Source organism: Danio rerio, chromosome 22 (genome assembly GCF_052040795.2).
Source record: "Danio rerio strain M-AB ecotype USA chromosome 22, GRCz13ab, whole genome shotgun sequence".
NCBI lineage: Eukaryota > Metazoa > Chordata > Actinopteri > Cypriniformes > Danionidae > Danio > Danio rerio.
In genome coordinates, this window is record NC_141042.1 from 15,883,008 (window position 1) to 15,902,834 (window position 19,827).

The 19,827-nt window shown below is 38.2% G+C and overlaps 2 protein-coding genes across 2 annotated transcripts in view; both read right to left on the minus strand.

Moving 5' to 3' along the window:
- Nucleotides 1-519: 519 nt before the first annotated feature.
- LOC147831538 (uncharacterized) overlaps nt 520-19,827 on the minus strand; it is a 36,817-nt gene continuing 17,509 nt past the window's right edge. The window contains exons 3-5 of the mRNA XM_087304828.1: nt 17,604-17,703; nt 14,899-14,993; nt 520-3,198 (exon numbers count right to left, since the gene is read on the minus strand). Of these exons, the coding sequence (XP_087160954.1) occupies nt 3,190-3,198; nt 14,899-14,993; nt 17,604-17,703 (204 nt within the window). The 3' untranslated portion in view covers nt 520-3,189. The remainder of the gene's footprint in view (nt 3,199-14,898; nt 14,994-17,603; nt 17,704-19,827) is intronic.
- Nucleotides 770-1,756, minus strand: tmem264 (transmembrane protein 264). The gene is given in 1 exon segment (NM_001082927.1): nt 770-1,756. A coding segment is annotated over 1 exon segment (987 nt).

Genomic DNA, 19,827 nt, shown 5'->3' on the forward strand with positions numbered 1-19,827 from the left:
ACGCCACTTGTCAACTAATAATATTAAGCATTAATTACTTCACTCCAAAGTAAAAAAAGACTTTTGTTTTGTTCTGGAATTGAAAGGACCCCAGAGCAACAGCTGCCTTCTGTCTTCATTTCATGAATATCATTTCATTGTTAACAACTTTAACCACATTATTTTACTAAAACTTGGTGCACGCTATGTGATTCCTACCTTTTTGTGTGGTTAGGGAATGACTTTCCATTATTTTCAAATCATATTTGTAATTGCTGTTGAATGTGAGAATGTTATGAGTGCACTAAGAAAAAATATTAATCAGTATTTTTCGTTTTAAGTTCCAGTAAAATAATTTGCTCTTATTTTCCTTTTAAAAGCATAAATCTATTAAAATAATCTGTTTACATTTCAAACAAGACTTTTTTCTTACAACATTTTTTTTTACCTGTGTTGTAAAATAAATATTCTACATTCGTGTTACCATTCACAATGTTGTCTAAAAGTAAAACAAACAAACAAAAGTAAAATGAATAGTTGTTTTTTTTTGTTTACAGTGCGATGACTCCAACTGTCATGTCAATTTCGAGCTACAGTCCAGCTGAAATTCTGGGGAATTGGCATCAAAGTTTGCATTGGTAGTATTTCCCTAACATACAATCATCACAATGTACAATAAAGATCATTCGATGTATACCCGGATTAACAAATAAACCAAAATCTCAGAGCAATTCATATTGTGCGTTGTTGAAATATCCTAAGTGCACACTCCTCTCATTTGCAACTTTTGTCATGTTTCCTCAAGTTCTGGCTCTTCTGGAAGGGTGGTTAGATCTTGTATGACCACCTGTGGTGGTGGCATGCTGACGGTCATTGGCATTGCGACCGGCACTGCCACTCGAGAACTTTGTGGCATTGCGTCCCTCTGTAGTTCCGGAGCCAGAGCTGGAGTTGGCGCCTCCTGCAGGTGCCTCCGGTACTGCACAAAGCTGCACGTCTTAAGTACAATGGCAAGAACATTCTTACCCATGAGTATTCCAGAAACTCGTATATCCCTATAAAACACCATATTCCCTCCTCGTATAAGAATTGTAATAAAGTTAATGGCGACCAAACTGAGAATGGGATACAACAACATCTTATGCGGCACAATATTCACACCTTGCATGCTAATTTCACTCAGCGACACACATGGGAGGATTAGAAGTAGTATGTAGCAGTAGAAAAAAGTAAGACCCTCCACCCATAGGGGGAGCCCTTTTCTTTGAGGTTCCCAAAGGCTGGCTTGGATGTCCAAAATGTCGAGGAGATCCACCACTACCCAAAACAGTCGACTCCTCAATTCTTCTCTCTTCTTGAGCGGACGAACGTATTCCATGTGGTCGATGGCCGCCAGAGTCACGTAAAGTCCTGGGATGAACACGGAAAGGAGCACCGTTAAAGCCTTGCAGGTCAGAGCATCCGCCCTGTCGCCTTCAGCTTTGTAGTTCTGATAGACGAAGTAGACCTTTATCTCAAGCACAAAGACGTAGAAGAACCAGAGAATCATAGCGTAGCCACGTTTAGCAGTTCGAACCTCAGCACCAACCCATACCGCGATGTACCGAAGCACGATGAGAAAGCACACATCTCCTACCATCACCATAATGCAGACGCCCACCTTCCGTGGGCCTTGATTCTGCTCCACAAGGTAGGCATCCAGCAGCGCCATGCTACTCATGATAAGCACACACGAAAGGCAAACGTGCGGCTTGTTAGAAGGGGGTGGTGGGACCATGATGATTATGAGAGATAAGATAAAAATGCTAAGTCAAATGGTCACTCAATGCAAGTTTTGTAGACCCATGTGAGTTGCTTCAACTGTTCATCCCAAAGGAGCGCAGTCCTGGAAACAGTAATCTGCTTAACGGCAACCTGTTCACCAAGATGAGGTGTGATAGCAGGAAGAGATAATGAGGGAGGAAGAGATAATGAGGATGTAAGGAAAAAAAGATAAAAAATGAGCCACACTTGCTGTTTCTAAATTCAGCCCGAAGCAAACAACCTAATGCAGAGGATGTGCTCCGCGGCACCACACAGCAAACCTGGTATGGCTGTCAGTCATTAGTCCTCTCGCCTTAACTCACTCCCACAGTTCTCCGAGTGAACGTAGGCAACCTATGCATACTGATCACAGCCGCTTCGGTTTTCATTAATGGTTAACTGCATCGTTCACAGCCAGAGTCTTAAATATTTCAGATCTTCGAGTCTGTAAGCACAACCACGGCTCTTATTTTCCAAAAACAAGTCTCAGCAAACCAAGAGGGAAAGACGGAACAAGCAACATGCTCTCGGAAAGAGTGGGTTAGGAATGATCGGCTGTGATAAATTTCTCATTTTATGCCAGAAGTGAATTTGTTCCCAGCACTATTCCTCCGAGCGGCGCAGGCAAGACTATAACTGACGTGCTTGATTCTTATGAGGTTCATCAATTCAGATTACATTGAATGGCAAGTGTGCGTGCATTTTATGCATGCATGCTTTTTTTCCTCTCAGAAAAATTGCAGCAGAAGATGTCTTTCAACCGGCAAAGTCTCAAATCCGATGCAGTCCTCGGATCTCTCACTCCCAGAAAAATCAACGTGGGTTGTAAAAGGTAAAGTATTTAAAAGTAAGTTTCCCTAAAAAAATGACCTCTTTTCAGAAGGATTAGAAGCATGGCACTCTTCCACAGTATCAGTCCTGCGCCTCCCGGTGATTGAAATCATTCTACTCTCATCATCTTCCCAGTATCGACGCCAAAGAAGTCAATAAGTTTCCTCTTGCTCTCACCTCAGAAATCTCTGCAGCAATAATCTCGATCCTCCCCCTTTCATCCTCTCAAACTCCAGAGTAACGTGCTGTGCGCAGCCTGTGGCTCCTCAACATAGTCTGGCTGGATTTCACCCTCCTCCTGCTGTTTTTCTCTTTTCTCCTCCCTCTCTCTGCTCCCCTCCACTTATGCGCAGTCAGGCGTTGGGTGTCAAAGAGGGACGATCCGCAACAGCTCGAGATAAAGACCGCGTGAAGCTTTCATTTGATCAGAGCTCTGCTGTCACAACTAGACCGAGGGTCTTCATGCAGTACGTCTCTTAGGGATTCCCTTTGTCAGACCTTCAGTTGCTCAGAAGTTTAGCTTCAAATCGTGAGCAGTGCAGCGGTCCAGTGGTCTTTGATCTGACATTGCAAATCTCAGAGAAACTGTGACGGAAACAATAAAGAAAGTGAGTAAAGGTTTCCACAAGCTACCGCTGAGTGCACCAGGACAAAAACGGTTGGTCTAAAATGGTAACCTTTATTTTGTGAAAAGTTTCGGAAGATTTTTTACCTAGACCTAGGATCTATGAAGAAACTATTTTAATGGAGTCAGCATTCTAACATCCTACACTCACTTGAGAGATTTAAGAGAATTATTTAGAATGTCTGTCGTTTATGAATATATAATATTATCCACATATGCTTATTATAAATCAACATGAGACTTCCGATATAAGTTTAAACTAGTGAAAGATGTGTTTGAACATAGAAGTGATGCTTAAAAAAGAACTTTTTAGATCATTACGTGCTGATGCATGTGTGTTGTTTCTCCAAAGCGAAGTGGAAAATGTTTGCAAACTACGTGTGACGAAAAGGGGCAAAACTTTTGTTTGATTCCAAAGCTGGGGGCAAAGCTTTCATTTATGAAGTAAAGAGGCAAGAACAAAGATTTCTGATAGAGAAATGAGCGTGCATTGAGAAAAACAGAAATCAGAACATAATTTCCTTAGGCTACCTTCAACAAAAGATCAACCTGTGCATTTAAACTCCACCGAAACAGACCTTAATTGCTAAATTATGGGTGTTTTAGAGTAAATTCAGAACAAAACTAAGCTATTTATGATTTTTAGTCCATGTCTGTTAGCTTTGAGCTCATCTATATGCTAATCTACTCCTAAATGTTGATAATCAACTTGTGAAAAATATATACCAATTTTATTCAAACCACTTTCTGATTTCATATCAAAAACTCCATAACGAATCTCCACATTGACTGACAATGCATTTAAAATGCCTTTGTTGTTAATTTTAAAGTGTATTACTTATAAATGCCCTTCCATCTTAAATTACCAGAGCATTAGACGGTCATGAATATTTGACAAGAATCCAGACCATTAGTTCCAACAATGAGAGGCCGATCTCTCGGCCTTTGTTAATTGGATGTGTTGGATCACTCTCCCTCCCCCTTCCGTAAAGCACCAGGCATCAATCTAAATGTGCCACTGAGAGCTGTTACAGTGGGAAGAATCATCTGATAAATGGTGGTTTGTACCACTGATGTGTCAAAATCTGCATCCATCCAAAAGCACCAGGAGACTGACTCAGATGAGTGCATGGCCTTAAATGACCATTAATAAATGATTCAACAGAGTGAGAAGGACTTAAGGATCTGTTCAGAATGGAATGCTAATGTATTGCTGTAGTACACTGTCCAGTATGTCTGTCTGTCTGTCTGTCTATCTATCTATCTATCTATCTATCTATCTATCTATCTATCTATCTATCTATCTATCTATCTATCTATCTATCTATCTATCTATCTATCTATCTATCTATCTATCGATTCAATATTAGCTACTGTTTTTATGGGCTGCTGTATGTAAGCTGCCCACCATGTATGGTGAAAGCTGAACATATTAAGTTGACTGCGTGCACTCAAACATATTATTATATTTATAAATACACAAACACTCACATTCTCACCAGTAATATTTATCCTGTTTCTTTTTGACAACACACTGCCATTAATTAGCATACAACTGTAATAACCATAGCTTAGCTTTTTTTTAAACAAAAATAAAACTGCAACCCCGTATACTGTTAGTTTGTCAAATTGTAAGTGAAAATTGTGTAGATTGAATAGTGAGTTGCAATAACCAGTACAATGTGGATAGTGCAGTTGTTTATGTAGTATATTTTTGGGAATGTCATTCTTACTAAACAGGACCATATTTATTTAAAAAGGCAAATTAGTGCAAAAGTGTAAAGTAATCCGAGTAATCTACTGACAATAGATACAAATACATTTTACAAAACAGATGCTTCTTTTCAGACTGCAGCTTTTTGTCATAACATCCAAAATAGGGATTGAACCAATACAAATTACGAAACAAACACTTTACAAAAAAGACTCAAAGTCAGTTTTTTGGGGGGCTGTAGTCAAACAATAGTCAAACATCAGACTACCTCACAAATATTCATGTCTATTTAATGATTAATCTATTTTTAGACTCAGGAGCGGCGCAAGATTGCTCTAGGCAAATTACGGTCGTCACTCAATGTTCGAGCCACCATTTTGCGGACGAAAGCGGTGGGTGGGAGGTGGGTTTGGTGGCGCTTTTGCGTACAAAAGAGAAGGCTGGGGGGAAGGAGCGTGGTCGTGGCTGAAAGTGGCAAGTGGGGGGGTTGGGGTCGCCTAAATTCATCAATGTTTAGACTATTGTCAGATGTCTATTCAATTTTTTCACTTCCCAAAAGATTGTAATTTGAACAGAAACTAGTCTGTCTGTTTCTCCTTATCCCAGGGTTCACATAATGTAATGTAATGTAAATGTAATGTAATGTGTATTTATATAGCGCATTTATTGTGTATGGCCATACACCTAAAGCGCTTCACAATCATGAGGGGGGTCTCTCCACACTACCACCAGTGTGCAGCATCCACTTGGATGATGCGACGGCAGCCACAGGACAACGGCGCCAGTGCGCTCACCACACACCAGCTATAGGTGGAGTGGAGAGACAGTGATCGAGCCAATTCGGTGGAAAGGGATGATTGGGAGGCCATGATCGTAAGGGCCGGTAGAGGGACTTTGGCCAGGACACCGGGGTTACACCCCTGCTCTTTCACGAGAAGTGCCATGGGATTTTTAATGACCGCAGAGAGTCAGGACCTCGGTTTAACGTCTCATCCGAAAGACGGCGCCCACTGACAGTATAGTGTCCCCTTCACTTTAACTGGGGCATTAGGACTCGCACAGACCACGGGTTGAGCGCCCCCTGCTGGCCTCACTAACACCACTTCCAACAGCAACCTAGTGTTCCCTAGTGGTCTCCCATCCAGGTACTAACCAGGCTCAGCCCTGCTTAGCTTCAGTGAGTAACCGGTCTTGGGCTGCAGGGTGATATGGCTGTGGCCCAATAATCTTGAATCCAGTCCGTATCAAGAGCGGATGGTTGTCATAATCATCAATGAGTCAAGAGCACAAGACTTCTGACTCTTACACAAGATTTCTGCAAAGAGCCTAGTGACAGGAGAGTCTGTAGATCAATTCGGTCTGAACCCCACCTGGTGACTTATTGGACCTGCAAATTCTCCATGATGAATGCTCGTTGTTTTTTACAAAAGAAAACTGGTTCCCCGATTGAGCCTGGTTTCTCCCAAGTTGTTTGTCAAGAGTTTTAGTTCCTTGCCACTGTCGCCTTAGGCTTGGTTGGTTGGGGTCAATGGCCAATGCTCTTCTGTGGATCATTTGTATTAAACTGAACTGAATCTGTTTTTATATACCAAGAACTACACAAGCATTCTAACACAGCTCTTCTGCCTGCCTGGTATGCTGGAATGTTCCACAATCTGAAACATTGTTTGGTATTTTTCTCTTTTTCTTCATCTGTGTTAAGCTGCGTTGACATGATTTTTATAGTATACACACACCAGGTCCGTGCAGAGACCGTCCAAAGGGCATGTGAAGGAATCAGGATGGGGGGGAGGGGTGCAGATCTGCAGAGTGGATGCGCTGGATGCGCGCGTACTGAAGAGCGGTGTTATCGCGCGCGTACTGATCAGCTGTGTTGTCGTGCGCGTACTCAAGAGCGGTGTTGTCGCGCGTCTACTGAAGGGCGGGACCGAAGGTGTGCCGCGTTGCGGGGGCACTTTTGATCATTTTGGAAGCGCACTTTCTATCCAAGACTAAAAAGGGCATGTGCACTGCACAGGTTGAGCCCTATGTGTGCACGTGCCTGACACACACCACAGAAAGAAAGATGACTTCACTGACAACCATAATTTAGCTTCTGCTTGGATGACTATTAGAATCTATTTATACATAAAATTGCTTGCTTGGACTTTTCAACCAAAAAATGATTAATATTATGTTTTATAACTGCATTATTTGTTTTTATTTTATTTTAAGCATTATTATATTGATTACTTACTCATTTGCTAAAAATTTATATATATTCTCATTATTAATCTGGGGTCGCCACAGCGGAATGAACCACTAACTTATCCAGCATATTTTTTATGCAGCGGATGCACTTTCAGCTGCAACACATCACTGGGAAAACACTATACACACTCATACACACACATACATTACCGACAATTTAGCTTACCCAATTCACCTGTACCGCATGTCTTTGGACCGCGGGGGAAACCGGAGCACCCGGAGAAAACCCATGCGAATGCGGGGAGAAAATGCAAACTCCACACAGAAACTCACCCAGCTGTGGCTCGAACCAGCGACCTTCTTGCTGTGAGGCGACAGCACTACCTACTGCACCACTGTCACCCTCCTCATCAATATACTGGGGCATTAGATCGCAGGTTGAGCACCCCCTATTGGCCTCACTAACACCTTAAATGTCCACACAAATCTTTAATGCACGTTTAGTAATTCCTTTTAAGGCCAACACGGGGTTTGCACTGGCACAACTCTTGGATGTCTGAAAAAATGAGAAAAATGTATACTTAGTTAATTTGTCAAGTTCCAAATGGAACATCCTGTTGAGTGCAATGCATTTAGGTGGCCAACATAGTGCTCTACGGTTGTGTACCGCACACTTTAGCCAACGTAGTAAGTCATCAATGCCAAAAAGCTGCACAATCCGCACATTGCATACTGTGAAAAAATATAGTATGAAATGCAGCGCGCCATTTAAAACATATCAAATGTAGCAACTAAGGAAAAGCAGATGGGCTGCGTCCAAACTTTTCATCCCCGAAAGCACATTTGTCTCGTTTAACGAGCCGCTTTAACACAAACTTGGCAAGGAGCGCAAAATTACCCTCTGCTTAACCTGAGCAATTACAAGTCCCAAACTCCCTGCAGAATATACTGCAGCTCATATACTTAGCGTAACGAAACGAAACATACCCTTTATGTCTCTTAATTAAATCCGCTCGCTGCGACTGTAAATGACACCAAGCATGTTCTAGTGTAGAGGCAGATGTAATTTCATTTACTGCTTCAGATGCAAACCGGGATGCATCTGTAATCGCGTTCGATCAGAGAAGCAATAAACTCTGAAAGCAATATAACAAGTCTTCTGACCCAAGCAACATGCATTATACATGGGACCGGATGCCGTATGATGAAATACAGAAGTTTTCTGCCTTCTGCTGATGTGTTAATGTAAGCCTTGTAAATCTTTGACAGTGTTTGCTTACAAGGAGTCGCTATTAAATAAATCTTGCACTTGGAATCTTTAAACTGGGAATAAGAGGTGATATACCGCAGAAATGCGCTCATACAAGGCTCGGATCATTTCTGCTAGGTAGTGCATTTTCGTGTTCCCATAACGGATGAAATATTAAACTCACAAATTTTAAAAGTGAAAGTATAATTGTGTTAATTAAAGCCTGTGATATACTCGGAGGGAAGTTGTTGATTTAATTTTTTCGTTTGAAATACCTGAACAGCGATTTACTATTAGAAATGATAACTGGTAGAGCACTTAAAGCAAGCAGAATTATTGCATTGAACATTAAAAAGCAACTAGAGCTGTAGTAGTCATTTTTACTACTACTGGCTTATTGCCTTTAATAAGATATTGGTTGTTTGTTTGTACTTATAAAATACATTCTGTGTGAGCTCATTCTACATCCTACACAGTTAAAATTGATGGTAAAAAAAATCTGCAGCTGTGGTTGCCAGTTTTCACTGTTAAATTACAGTACAAACCATAAAAGTAATTTCCAATTTTTTACGGTAAATTACTATATTTAATTAATTTATAGCTTTAATACCAGTGTTTTAAAGAACTAACATCTACAGTACATATCATACATTTTGTTTCACAGACATGCATGCCAACACAGACATGTTAACACAACCATAAACATATGTTGACGGGAAAGTCATAAGCAATCAATGCTTAACACAAGCAACTTTTTCCACTAGCAGAGAAACATTCTAATATAAAGAAGGTGCTCAAGCTCATTCACTCACATATTAAATACGGTAACAGACGTAAAATTAAAGTAGTGGAATAAACTTTATTTATCAACATTAGATGTGCATTAGAGTTTTATGTTACATCATTGATGAAACAAAAAGTCTTAAAAGTGAAAGTGCAGAGAATTCTTGGAAAGTCAATTAACAGTTATTTACTTAACCAAATTACAGATTGTTACTGTAGCATTTTACCCTTTTTTGCCGTTGAATTCCAATAACTGAACTGCAGTATACTATTAGAAAAAAAGATAACTGGTAGAGGATTTAAAGCAAGCAGATGTACTGCATTAAACTTTGAAAATGCAACAAGAGCAGCTTTTAGTTAAAACTTCAATTTTTAACTCAAAAGTACTCATAATAAGGTTTATTAAATAATTAAGATATTAGATGTTTGTTTGTACTCATAAAATACATTCTGTATGAGCCCTACATTATACTCTGTAAAATAAATCCTTAAATTTGTTGGTAAAAAATCTGCAGCTGTGGTTGCCAGTTTTCAGCATTACAATACAGTAAAAAACACTTTTTTTACAGTAAACTACTGTATTTCATTAAATTATAGTGCTAATACCAGTGTTTTGAAGTATTAACATTCAAAAGGACTATATTGTCAACAAAAACCCTTAAAAGTGAAAGTGCAGGGAATTCTTGGAAAGTCAATTAATAGTTATTTATAGTATATATTAAGGGCACTTACCATTAACCAGATTAGGGATTGTTACTGTAACAATTTAGGATTTTTATTGGTGAAATCACAGACATTATTTACAGTTAAATATCTAAACTTCACTGCAAACTTATAACTATTAATAAGCAGCAAATTAGGAGTTTGAGGCAAAAGTCACAGTTAATGGTTTATTAAGAGTGAGAATTTTACCTTCAAATAATGTAACAAAATAAATGACAATTATGTTAAGGGTTTATATTTTTATTTGCAGACATCTGAACAGAAAAAAAATGAGCCTGAAAATTTCAACAGCAAAGCCTCAAAACAAGATCTGTGTATTGCATGATTATTAGACACAATAGTGTTTAAAAGGTACTTATCGAATCTTCTACAAAATTTGCTTTGATTGCTTTAAACCCCTGTAACTTCGATTTTGCCAGTTTTTTTTTGTGTGTGTGTGTTTTTTTTTTTTTCGAAATTACATCACACCAGCCTGTTCCTCAATTTTATATATTTACATATAAAACAAAAAACAAAAAAATCAAACAAAAAAAAGTTTGAGGTCAGTTTTTTTAAATGTTTTTTTAAGAAAATTATTCTGTTCATCAAGGCGGCATTTATTAAAATGTTAAATATTTCTAAATATTTATAAAAAAAATTTAAATAACTGCTTTCTTATTGTATGTAGTTTTAAATGAAATTATTACTCCAGTAATTGTTGCTTTTAATAACCAATAATAATAATAATAATAATAATAATAATAATAAGAGTGAGCAGGATAAGCTTATTTTAAAACATTTAAAAATCATACTTACCCCAAACTTTTTACCTATAGTGTGTATATATATATGAAGAGTAAACTGGTGTTCTGTCCAAAGGAATGTTATTGTTTAGGCTTGTCAAAGACTTTAATCTTTTTTATTCAACAGAAGAAACTCGTAAAACAACTCGTTTGGAACCACTTGAGGGTGAATAAATAATGATGGCCTTGTGAGGGCCTTAAAACCAAAACTGAAACTAATGAACACTAATTGGTAAAAGGAAATTACTTTGAATTATTACAAAAAACGAAATTGAAATAAAAAGTTAAAGCTTTGCATATAAATGACATCTTTTCCTGTTCACTCAGATCCATAAAAAAAATTCAATTCAATTAAAATGCTGTATTATGAATGCCAGGCTAGTAACAGCATGGGTCTGATTTAACCAATAAGTAGGGTAAGCGGCAGCTTATGGCCCCCAGAAAATCTGAGGGGCACCCAAATAAATATCTAAATGTATAAATTATACCTATAAATTATATATAACATCGTTTTCCATCCTTTTTTTGGATGACAAGGGGCTAAAAAATAAGTTTAATGCTTATTTCATCGCAAATGTGCAAATGTGTACCCCACCCTCAATCATGGAGCAGTCCAGCAGCCAAATTTGGTAAAGATTTTGTTTTAAAATTGAAGTAGTTGTGAATCCATTTTAAGAAAACCAATCATTTAAAAAGTTTTACAAGATGCTTTACATGTTGTATTTTGCATTTACACAAAATGTAGTTAAGGAGATTGAGTGATAAGAATGAAAGCAATAAATAAATAAATTAAAAATAAATGAAAGTACAAAAGGTGCATTTTAGAACTTTTGGGCCCCATGGCTGGAATTGCAATGTCAATTTGCAAAGAAAAAGCTGTCGTCCACCATTGTTGATTGGTTGTAAAGTACTCACTAATGCTTATATACTGGACACATACTGTACAATAATATATGTGCCCATTCACTTTCACAAAACGCCATTTCTATAATTTACATGGAGGCAAGAAATGTATTATTAACTAAAATGTGCACTAAGTTAGAATCAGTCCCACTACTTTTCTCACTGCTGTGCAACTAATAATTTTATTGTTTAAACAAAATATTGATTTCTTTTTATAATCAGACAAATTACATGTACAGTTAAAGTCAAAAATAGAAGCCCTCCTTTAAATTTCTTATCTTTTTCAAATATTTCCCAAATTATGTTTAACAGAGACAAAAAATTCCTGAAATTGTTTCAATTCACCTATAGATTTTAAAATTTTTTAAAAACCATTTTAAGGTCAGTATTATTAGCCCTCTTAAGCAATATATAAAAAAAAAACAAACAAAAAAAACTATATATATATATATATATATATATATATATATATATATATATATAGTTTTTTTTGTTTGTTTTTTTTATTGTCTACAGAACAAACCATCGTCATACAATGATTTGCCTAATTAACCTAACTTGCCTAATTAACCTAATTAAGCCTAAAATAAAAACCCTTAAGCTGCACTTTAAGCTGATTACTAGTATCTTGAAAAATATCTAGTCAAATATTAAGTACTGTCATTGTTAGGGTCACCAGCGATCCAGTCTGTGCAGATCGCTAAAGAACAAATCTGCCACTTTAATGAACTACAAATGCCATCATGCACTTCACTCACACACCTGGTCCAGATTCCCTATGATTGCAAACACACACTGCTTAAGCTGTTCAGGACTAATTACACAGACTATTTATATGCCTCTCAAACACACATACAAATTGCTGAGTCCTGTTGTTTGTTCATCCGGTAACATTACAAAGTGTAAGTCTTGTCTAGTCTTTCCATGTCTCGATCCTTGCTTTGTTTTTCCCGTTATTGAATCTTTGCTTCCAACAATCTCCATTTGCACATTTTTAGATGATTTTGGATTACCTTCGGGCTTTCGCTTTGCTCTTGTTTTGACCAATGCCTGCATGACTAAATATTTTTAATTAATCTGCAAGTGGGTCCCCAACTCTGTTGTACAGCATCCATCAGTTACAGCCAACGTGCCAAAGATTAAAGAAATCAGTTATAAAATTAAGTTTATTTATAAAACTCCCCCTACAACACCCCCCCCCCAAACCTCTCTTCAAATGAGCAAAACCATGGCCAGTGATTAGCACTGTTGCCTCACAGCAAGAATAGAGTTTTACTTATTCTCCCTGTGCTCGCGTGGGTTCTTCCCAGGTCCTCAGGTTGACTCCCACAGTTCAAAAACAAGCACTCTACTAAACAATTAATCCAAAATATTTATAGCCAAGGTCTGAGTACACCTCTTCTTAGCCATCCATATCTGACACTTAGCTACAAATAAGCAAGGGGGGAGTCATCGAGATCTACCTGAGCTCAAACTCCCCGCTTGCCCTGCAACGGGAGGGAGCCCAGGGCCTGAGGATCTTATAAGCTCAGGGCTCTCTCCAGGGACAGCATGACAAACAAGCTTCATTATCAATCCTCAGCCAAGTGTGAACAAGAAATGTGTTAAAATAGTATTCTTTCCAAACACATACAGGGGGGTGAATAATTCAGGAGGCCTAAACATTCTCATTTCAACTGTGTATTCGATTTCATTATTGCAATTTTGTATTGTTTTGCATGCAACTGCGTTTAGAGTTCATTTTGCTGGCAAATTCAACCTGATTTAATAATTTTGCCAAATCACCAACAACAACAAAAAAAGGTTTAACCCAAACACAAAGCATTACTAACTCTTGGTGAATTCTGAAAGACAGGAATGAGCCATCTGCTGCCGAGAGGAAGAGCACATCCACAATGACTGTCTGCTGAGAAGGATTGTTTTCCCCCTTTGTGTGCGCAGAGGAAGCACTTATTTTCTTGAATGTGTTTTCCTCTATCTGTGAGTAAGAGAGATCGGGCTCCAAGTGTTCATTTTTAGCAGTGGCCTACTTCTCTGTCACCATGAAGAATTGTCCCCGGGCATAAGACCTGTTCCTCGTACCTCTCTCCTTCCGTCTCCCCCAACCCACCCCCCACTCTCTCTCTCTCTCTCTCTCTCTCCTCTACCCTTTTTCTCCTTCTGCGTGCCTCAGTTTCCACCCAAATCCACAGAGCTCCAGTAGAGGCTTGTTAAAGGAATAGTTCATCCAAAAAAAATCGGAAGTCTGTCCTTATTTATTCACCCTCCAGTGCAGTATGGCTATTTATTTCTGTAGAGCAGGTTTTTTAATATGAAGAATAGAAATGGTGATCTTGTCTATAAGATAGCTGTCCATAAAAATAGGCTAAATCTGATCCAAATTGTGAGAAATAAAAAAAAAATCTAGAAGTTGCTGTGTGAAGAACACAAGAAGTGTATGAATTTTTCTCTGAAAATGTGGCATGTGATAGAGCGAACAAAAAAACTTATCTTTAGTGATAATTATTAAACAATTTATATGAATAAACACACAATTAAAAACCAATAATGACATTTTGGCTCCTTTAGTGCACAGGTCTCAAACTGCATTCCTGGAGGGCCACAGCTCTCCACAGTTTTGTTTCAACCCTAATCAAACACAGCTGATCCAACTAATCAAAGTGTTCGAGACTACTAGAGACTATTAAGCAGTTGTGAGTTGGAGGTGGTTGGAGTTAAGCTATGCAGAGCTGTGGCCCTCCAGGAATTGAGCTTGAGACCATTGCTTTAGTAAATAGTTTTACTTTAATACCTTAAGATCTTTTTCTTTCAATATTAAAAACCTTCATTCATTTATACATTTAGAAGATGATTTTATTCGAAGCGACTTACAAGCGAGAATAATAGAAGCACTTCAAATCATCAGAGAGCAGTAGTATGCAAATGCTATGGCAAGATTAAGTTATTATACATCAGGGATCACCAAACTTATTCCTTGAGGTCCGGTGTTCTGCAGATTTTAGCTCCAACCCTAATCAAACACACCTGAACAAGCTAATTAAGGTCTACCTTGGTAAACTTGAAACACCCAGGCAGGTGTGTGGAGGCAATTTGGAGATAAACCCTGCTGGGCATCGGATCTCTAGGAACGAGATTGGTGACCCCTGTTATACATTATTTTAGATAAGTGTTTTTTTTTACAGGTGGTTTGTCAAGCCCACTCACCTGTGTGAAGCACACTCAGAATGCTATGAGTGTGATATTGCGTTTATACAACAGTTTGACTGCATAATTGTGTATATATAAACCAAAATCAAACATGGAGAGTCTCAAAAACCTGGAGTGTTTGGTGCAGATGGACAGAAGCCCCCCCCCCCTTGTCACTTCGAGCTCTAGTCACTTTAAAGGTCTCTACATGGCACTGTTGATCACCTAGACATATCAAATAAATCACATTTTTTAGAACCATATTTCTTAGTTCGTCCAACATTTTAATAAATCTACATATTAAGTTTCTACTATAATCTCACACAAATCCCAGATAGCATACGAATGTGGGCCACTTTAGTCAGTTATGCGGCACTGGTGGTATTCCTTCGGTCCCTACAAAATGAATGTGAGCCTGAAGTGGCCCACCTGTACAATGGCAATGGGGAGCCAAATTTATCTTAAGAGATATGTGGGCCACTTTTGACAAAAATTTTGCACAGTAAGCTCTGGCTGTTGCGGCTGTGAGCATAATGTGGCCCAGAGAAAATATGGAAAATGTAGTCCAGTTATTTCAAAAATATTTGGCACAGTAAACCTTGGCTAATGCAGCCGTTAGCCAATAGAGGCCCAGAGAAGATATGGAAAACGTGGTCCAGTTATCTTAAAACATATGTGGGCCACTTTTGGCGAATATTCGGCACAGTAAGTTATGTCTAATGTGCATTTGAGCTTATAGTGGCCCAGAGAAGATATGACAAATGGGGCCCAGTTAACCTAAAACAAATGTGGGCCACTTTTAGCAAATATTTGCCACAGTTAGCTCTGTCTAATGTGTCTGTGAGCATAAAGCGGCTCAGAGAAGATTTGGCAAATGTGACCCAGTTATCTTAAAACATATGTGGACCACATAAACTAAACTCACCATCATGGAAAAAAAGTGTTTGCTTTAGTTGAGCTCATAGCTCTGAAGCTCTTAATATAAATTTTCTTTTGGGCTAGTGTAACTTTTAAGAACTTTGCTTGAAAAGTTTGTTCATTACAGCAAACAAAATGAAATGAGGCACAATCTGTGACTAAATAATATTATTCACTGATGTTTACCAATGTTTAATCTATTATTAGAAGTAATAGGCCAGATTTGGGCCAGAATAAAAGCAAACTGTGGCCCAGAATAGGGTCAGTTCTGGTTTATCTGGTTGAATTCTGGCTAATATGTGGTATTGATTTGGCTTATTTGTGGCCCAGATCTGACAAACAGGAGCGGACCGCCCTAGAGCCATCATTCCATTTAGTATGTGGTCCAGATGTAAGTGTCTGGTGTGGGCCGGATCAGGCCAGAATAAAAGCAAACTGTGGCCTACACTAGGGTCAGCTCTGGTTCATTTGGTTGAATTCTGGCTAATATGTGATATTGCCATGGCTTAATTGTGGCCCAGATCCGGCATACCGCCCAAGTGCCATCATTCCATGTGGTATGTGGGCCGGATCTGAGCCACATGAATTTTGCTAGCTGGGATTAGAATAGTTTTTCATATCATTTGTGATTGCCTAAAGCAAGTTTTAGTGCACAAATCTTCAAACAGTCATTTTTGTTAATGTGAAGAACCATTTTGTGCAATAAAGAACATTTTTTTAAATGAAAAGGCTTCATCAATGGTTAAAGATTCTTTATTCACCCATCAATGCCAACAAATATCCTGTATTTTTAACAGTTGGTTCAGAAATGTTTTCTAGTAAAAGCGTTTGAAGACTGTTAAAGGTTCTTCATGAAACCATCAAAAAGCTTTAACAGTCATGAAACCTTGTTATTACTGGAAAAACTTTTCTTCATCTACTGTTAAAAATACAAGATTTTTTTGGCATTGATGGTTGCATAAAGAACCTTTAACCATTCGAAACCATCAATACTAACAAAAACATTTGTAGTTTCTCATCAAAATTGTCAGTGAATGCTTCTTAAAGGATGTTTCTCCCTTTTAGTGCGAATAATATTCATATTTAATCTAATAAATCATTCCTTTTTAAATAAACAACATTTTTATTCCTTCATTTCTAACAGTGTAAGAAAGTTAGGTGTAAAAGATACTTGTTTTTTTACACAAGTTAAGAAAAATACATTTTGTACACACGCATGAAAGATCATAACCCTATATGCACGCATTTCTGCTGTGTGGGAGTTGGAGGTCTCTGGTTTCTGCAGACGGAGATTGCAGACTCTGTCGCCCTCAGGCAAATCGACTTTCATTTCAAATGGTTCACCCACAGTGGCAGCTTACTGTACAGTACATCTCTCTCCGATAATAACTCGCCGACACATTTCTGCTGGATTTATGACTACCGAGTGCAAGTTAACATATTGGTTCATCATAAATCTGTAGCATATTTATGGAGACACTGTTGGTCCATAGATGTGAATGAGTCCATTTGCTGATGAGCATCAAAAATAATGTCTGAACATTTAATTTTGTGATGAGAATAGCGTAGAGCAGAGCAATTTGTACATATATTATTTGCAAAACACTTCCTCTATGTCTTCCTGATGTTTTTTATTCCCGAGGATCTGATTTCACTGTTCCTGCAGTTTTAAAATGTCATGTCAATTTTTTTTCCTGTGCTCACATCATGCTGCCATTCAAAGGGGATTAATCTACACAGAACTGAAGCCAAATCTCCTTTCTTGAATGCGCATTTTAACAATGTACTGAAAACTGGTGATAAAATCATGCTATTGAATCACTGTTTATTCATTTATGGTATATGAATCATCCTGATTATAATGCAGCGAGTTGATTTCTGTAGTCTTTCACACACATTTCAATACTTAACACTTACTGCTTGATATAATTTGCAGATTTGTCTTGCTGTCCAGGGCTCCCGCAGGGTCATGTGGCATGACACGGGGTTCGAGATCAGGTAGTTCTCGAGAGCTCCCCTTAATAAAGGAGGAAAGAAAGAGATGGGGGATTCTTCAAAAAAAACAAAAACAAAGATAAGTAAGGATGAATGAGCTTATTTATTGGAGGCTAGAATTCATCTGATTGGTCTAACAATGATTATTGATGCAAGGCCAGCCACGATCAATCATATCACATGCTCCTCTCAAATTAGTTTATAAAGCTTCATGTAGTATAACTAGTATTCCCAAACAAACGACTCATTATATTATGCGGTTTAATTGGCTAACAAATGAACCAGTTTGAACTGAATGAACTGCTCTAATTGGTTGATTATGTATACTGCACAACCAAACCAAGTCCAGATACCAATTGACTGACTTTGAGCTGATTCTTTTTAAATGAATCAAACACAGGACTACAATATAGTACGATGATTTCTAGTGAATCCAAACATCCAGCACAGCCAGTGAATCAAATGCAGCATTATGGTTTAGTTTGATTACCTAACAAATAAACCAGTAAATCAACCACAGCATGGCATTGTAGACAGATTTTCGAATAATTTGCTCTTGGATGATTATTTTTGTGATATATATACATACAGCACAACCAATTAAGTCCAGCTACCAACTGACTGACTCTGAAATAATTCCATTTTAGTGAATCTGACACAGGACATCAGTTCGATTCCCCCCAAATAGTCCAATTGTTTGTTTCTTAGTGACTCCAAAAATGCAGCACAGCCAGGGTAGTCTGAATTCTAAATTTATGAATCTAACAAACAGATTATTTTTAGTGATTAAAAAACCTTCTGCAACCACCCACTTTGAGCAGGTTGGTGGGTGTCAGGCTGGTGGCATTATACATACAGCACTATTAAATTAGTCCAGTTACCGAATGTTTGACTGAGATTATAATTTCTTTTAACTGTGCATTCCCAAACAAATTATTTTAAAGAGCCAAACATATGTAAGCTGCGGTCACACTGCACTTTTCTCCCCATAGACTTCCATTCATACACACCTGAATGCATCAGACCAGAAACACAAGCTCATGCGTCAAGTTTCGCATTCCGCTGCATTGGAAAGTTCAAGCTTGGTGAACTCTGACCTGCGAAATCGCATCACGTGATTGCGTGAGACCAATCGAGGATCAAAACATGAACTCTCGAACATCCCCTTGCTTATTAAAATGTCTAATCATCTGGTTTAATCCTACCCCTTATCTAAGCGCTGTACTACAGAATTTCGCATGCTTAAACTCTAGTGTGACCGCAGCTACAGACTGTTTAGCAGAATTTAGGGGTGCCCAAACTTGTTCCTTAAGGACCAGTGTCCTACATAGTTTAGTCTCAACCTCAATCAGACACACCTGGGCTAGCTAATCAAGCTCTTAAAAACGTCTTGGCAGGTGTGTTGAGGCAAGTTGGAGCTAAACTCTGCAGGGCACCAGCCCTCCAGGACCAAGTTTAGACACACCTGGTATAATTCAATTCTCAGACAAATAAATCTAATTAGACAATTCTTTTTAGTGATGCAGATATACACAGTTCATCCAATCTAGCCCAATTCCCCAAACATTTGCTGAGCTGGTTCTTTATAGTAAATCAAATTCAAGCAGCACAACCAATTAGTCCGATCGTCAAAACAAATGATTCAGTCTGACACTTGATTCCTTCAGTTAATCAAACGCAATCAGCTCAAGCAATCTAGTTCGATTCCCAATGAATGACTCCAACCTGTTTCCTTTTTTGTGAATAATGCATGTGCAGTGCAACCAGTGTAGTTCAATTCCCAATGCATGCCTCTGAGTTGGTTATTTTTAGTGTATCAAACTCAAACTGTGCAACCAGTGTTGTCCAATGTCCTACTAATCACTCTAGACTGGTTGTTTCGGTGAATCAAACAGAAGCAGTGCAACCAGCAACAAATGACTCCAAACTGGTACACTTTTTATCGGTTATTTTTGTGAATCAAACACATACTCACAACCAATGTAGTTTGATTCCCAATAGAATGACTCCAAGATCTTTTCTGGTACTTTTTGATGAATCAAACACAAGCAGTCCAACCGATGTAGTCTAATTACTCAACAAATAACTCTAATGATCTAGTTCTTTCTGGTGAATCAACCAAATGTAGCACAATCAATGCAGTCTG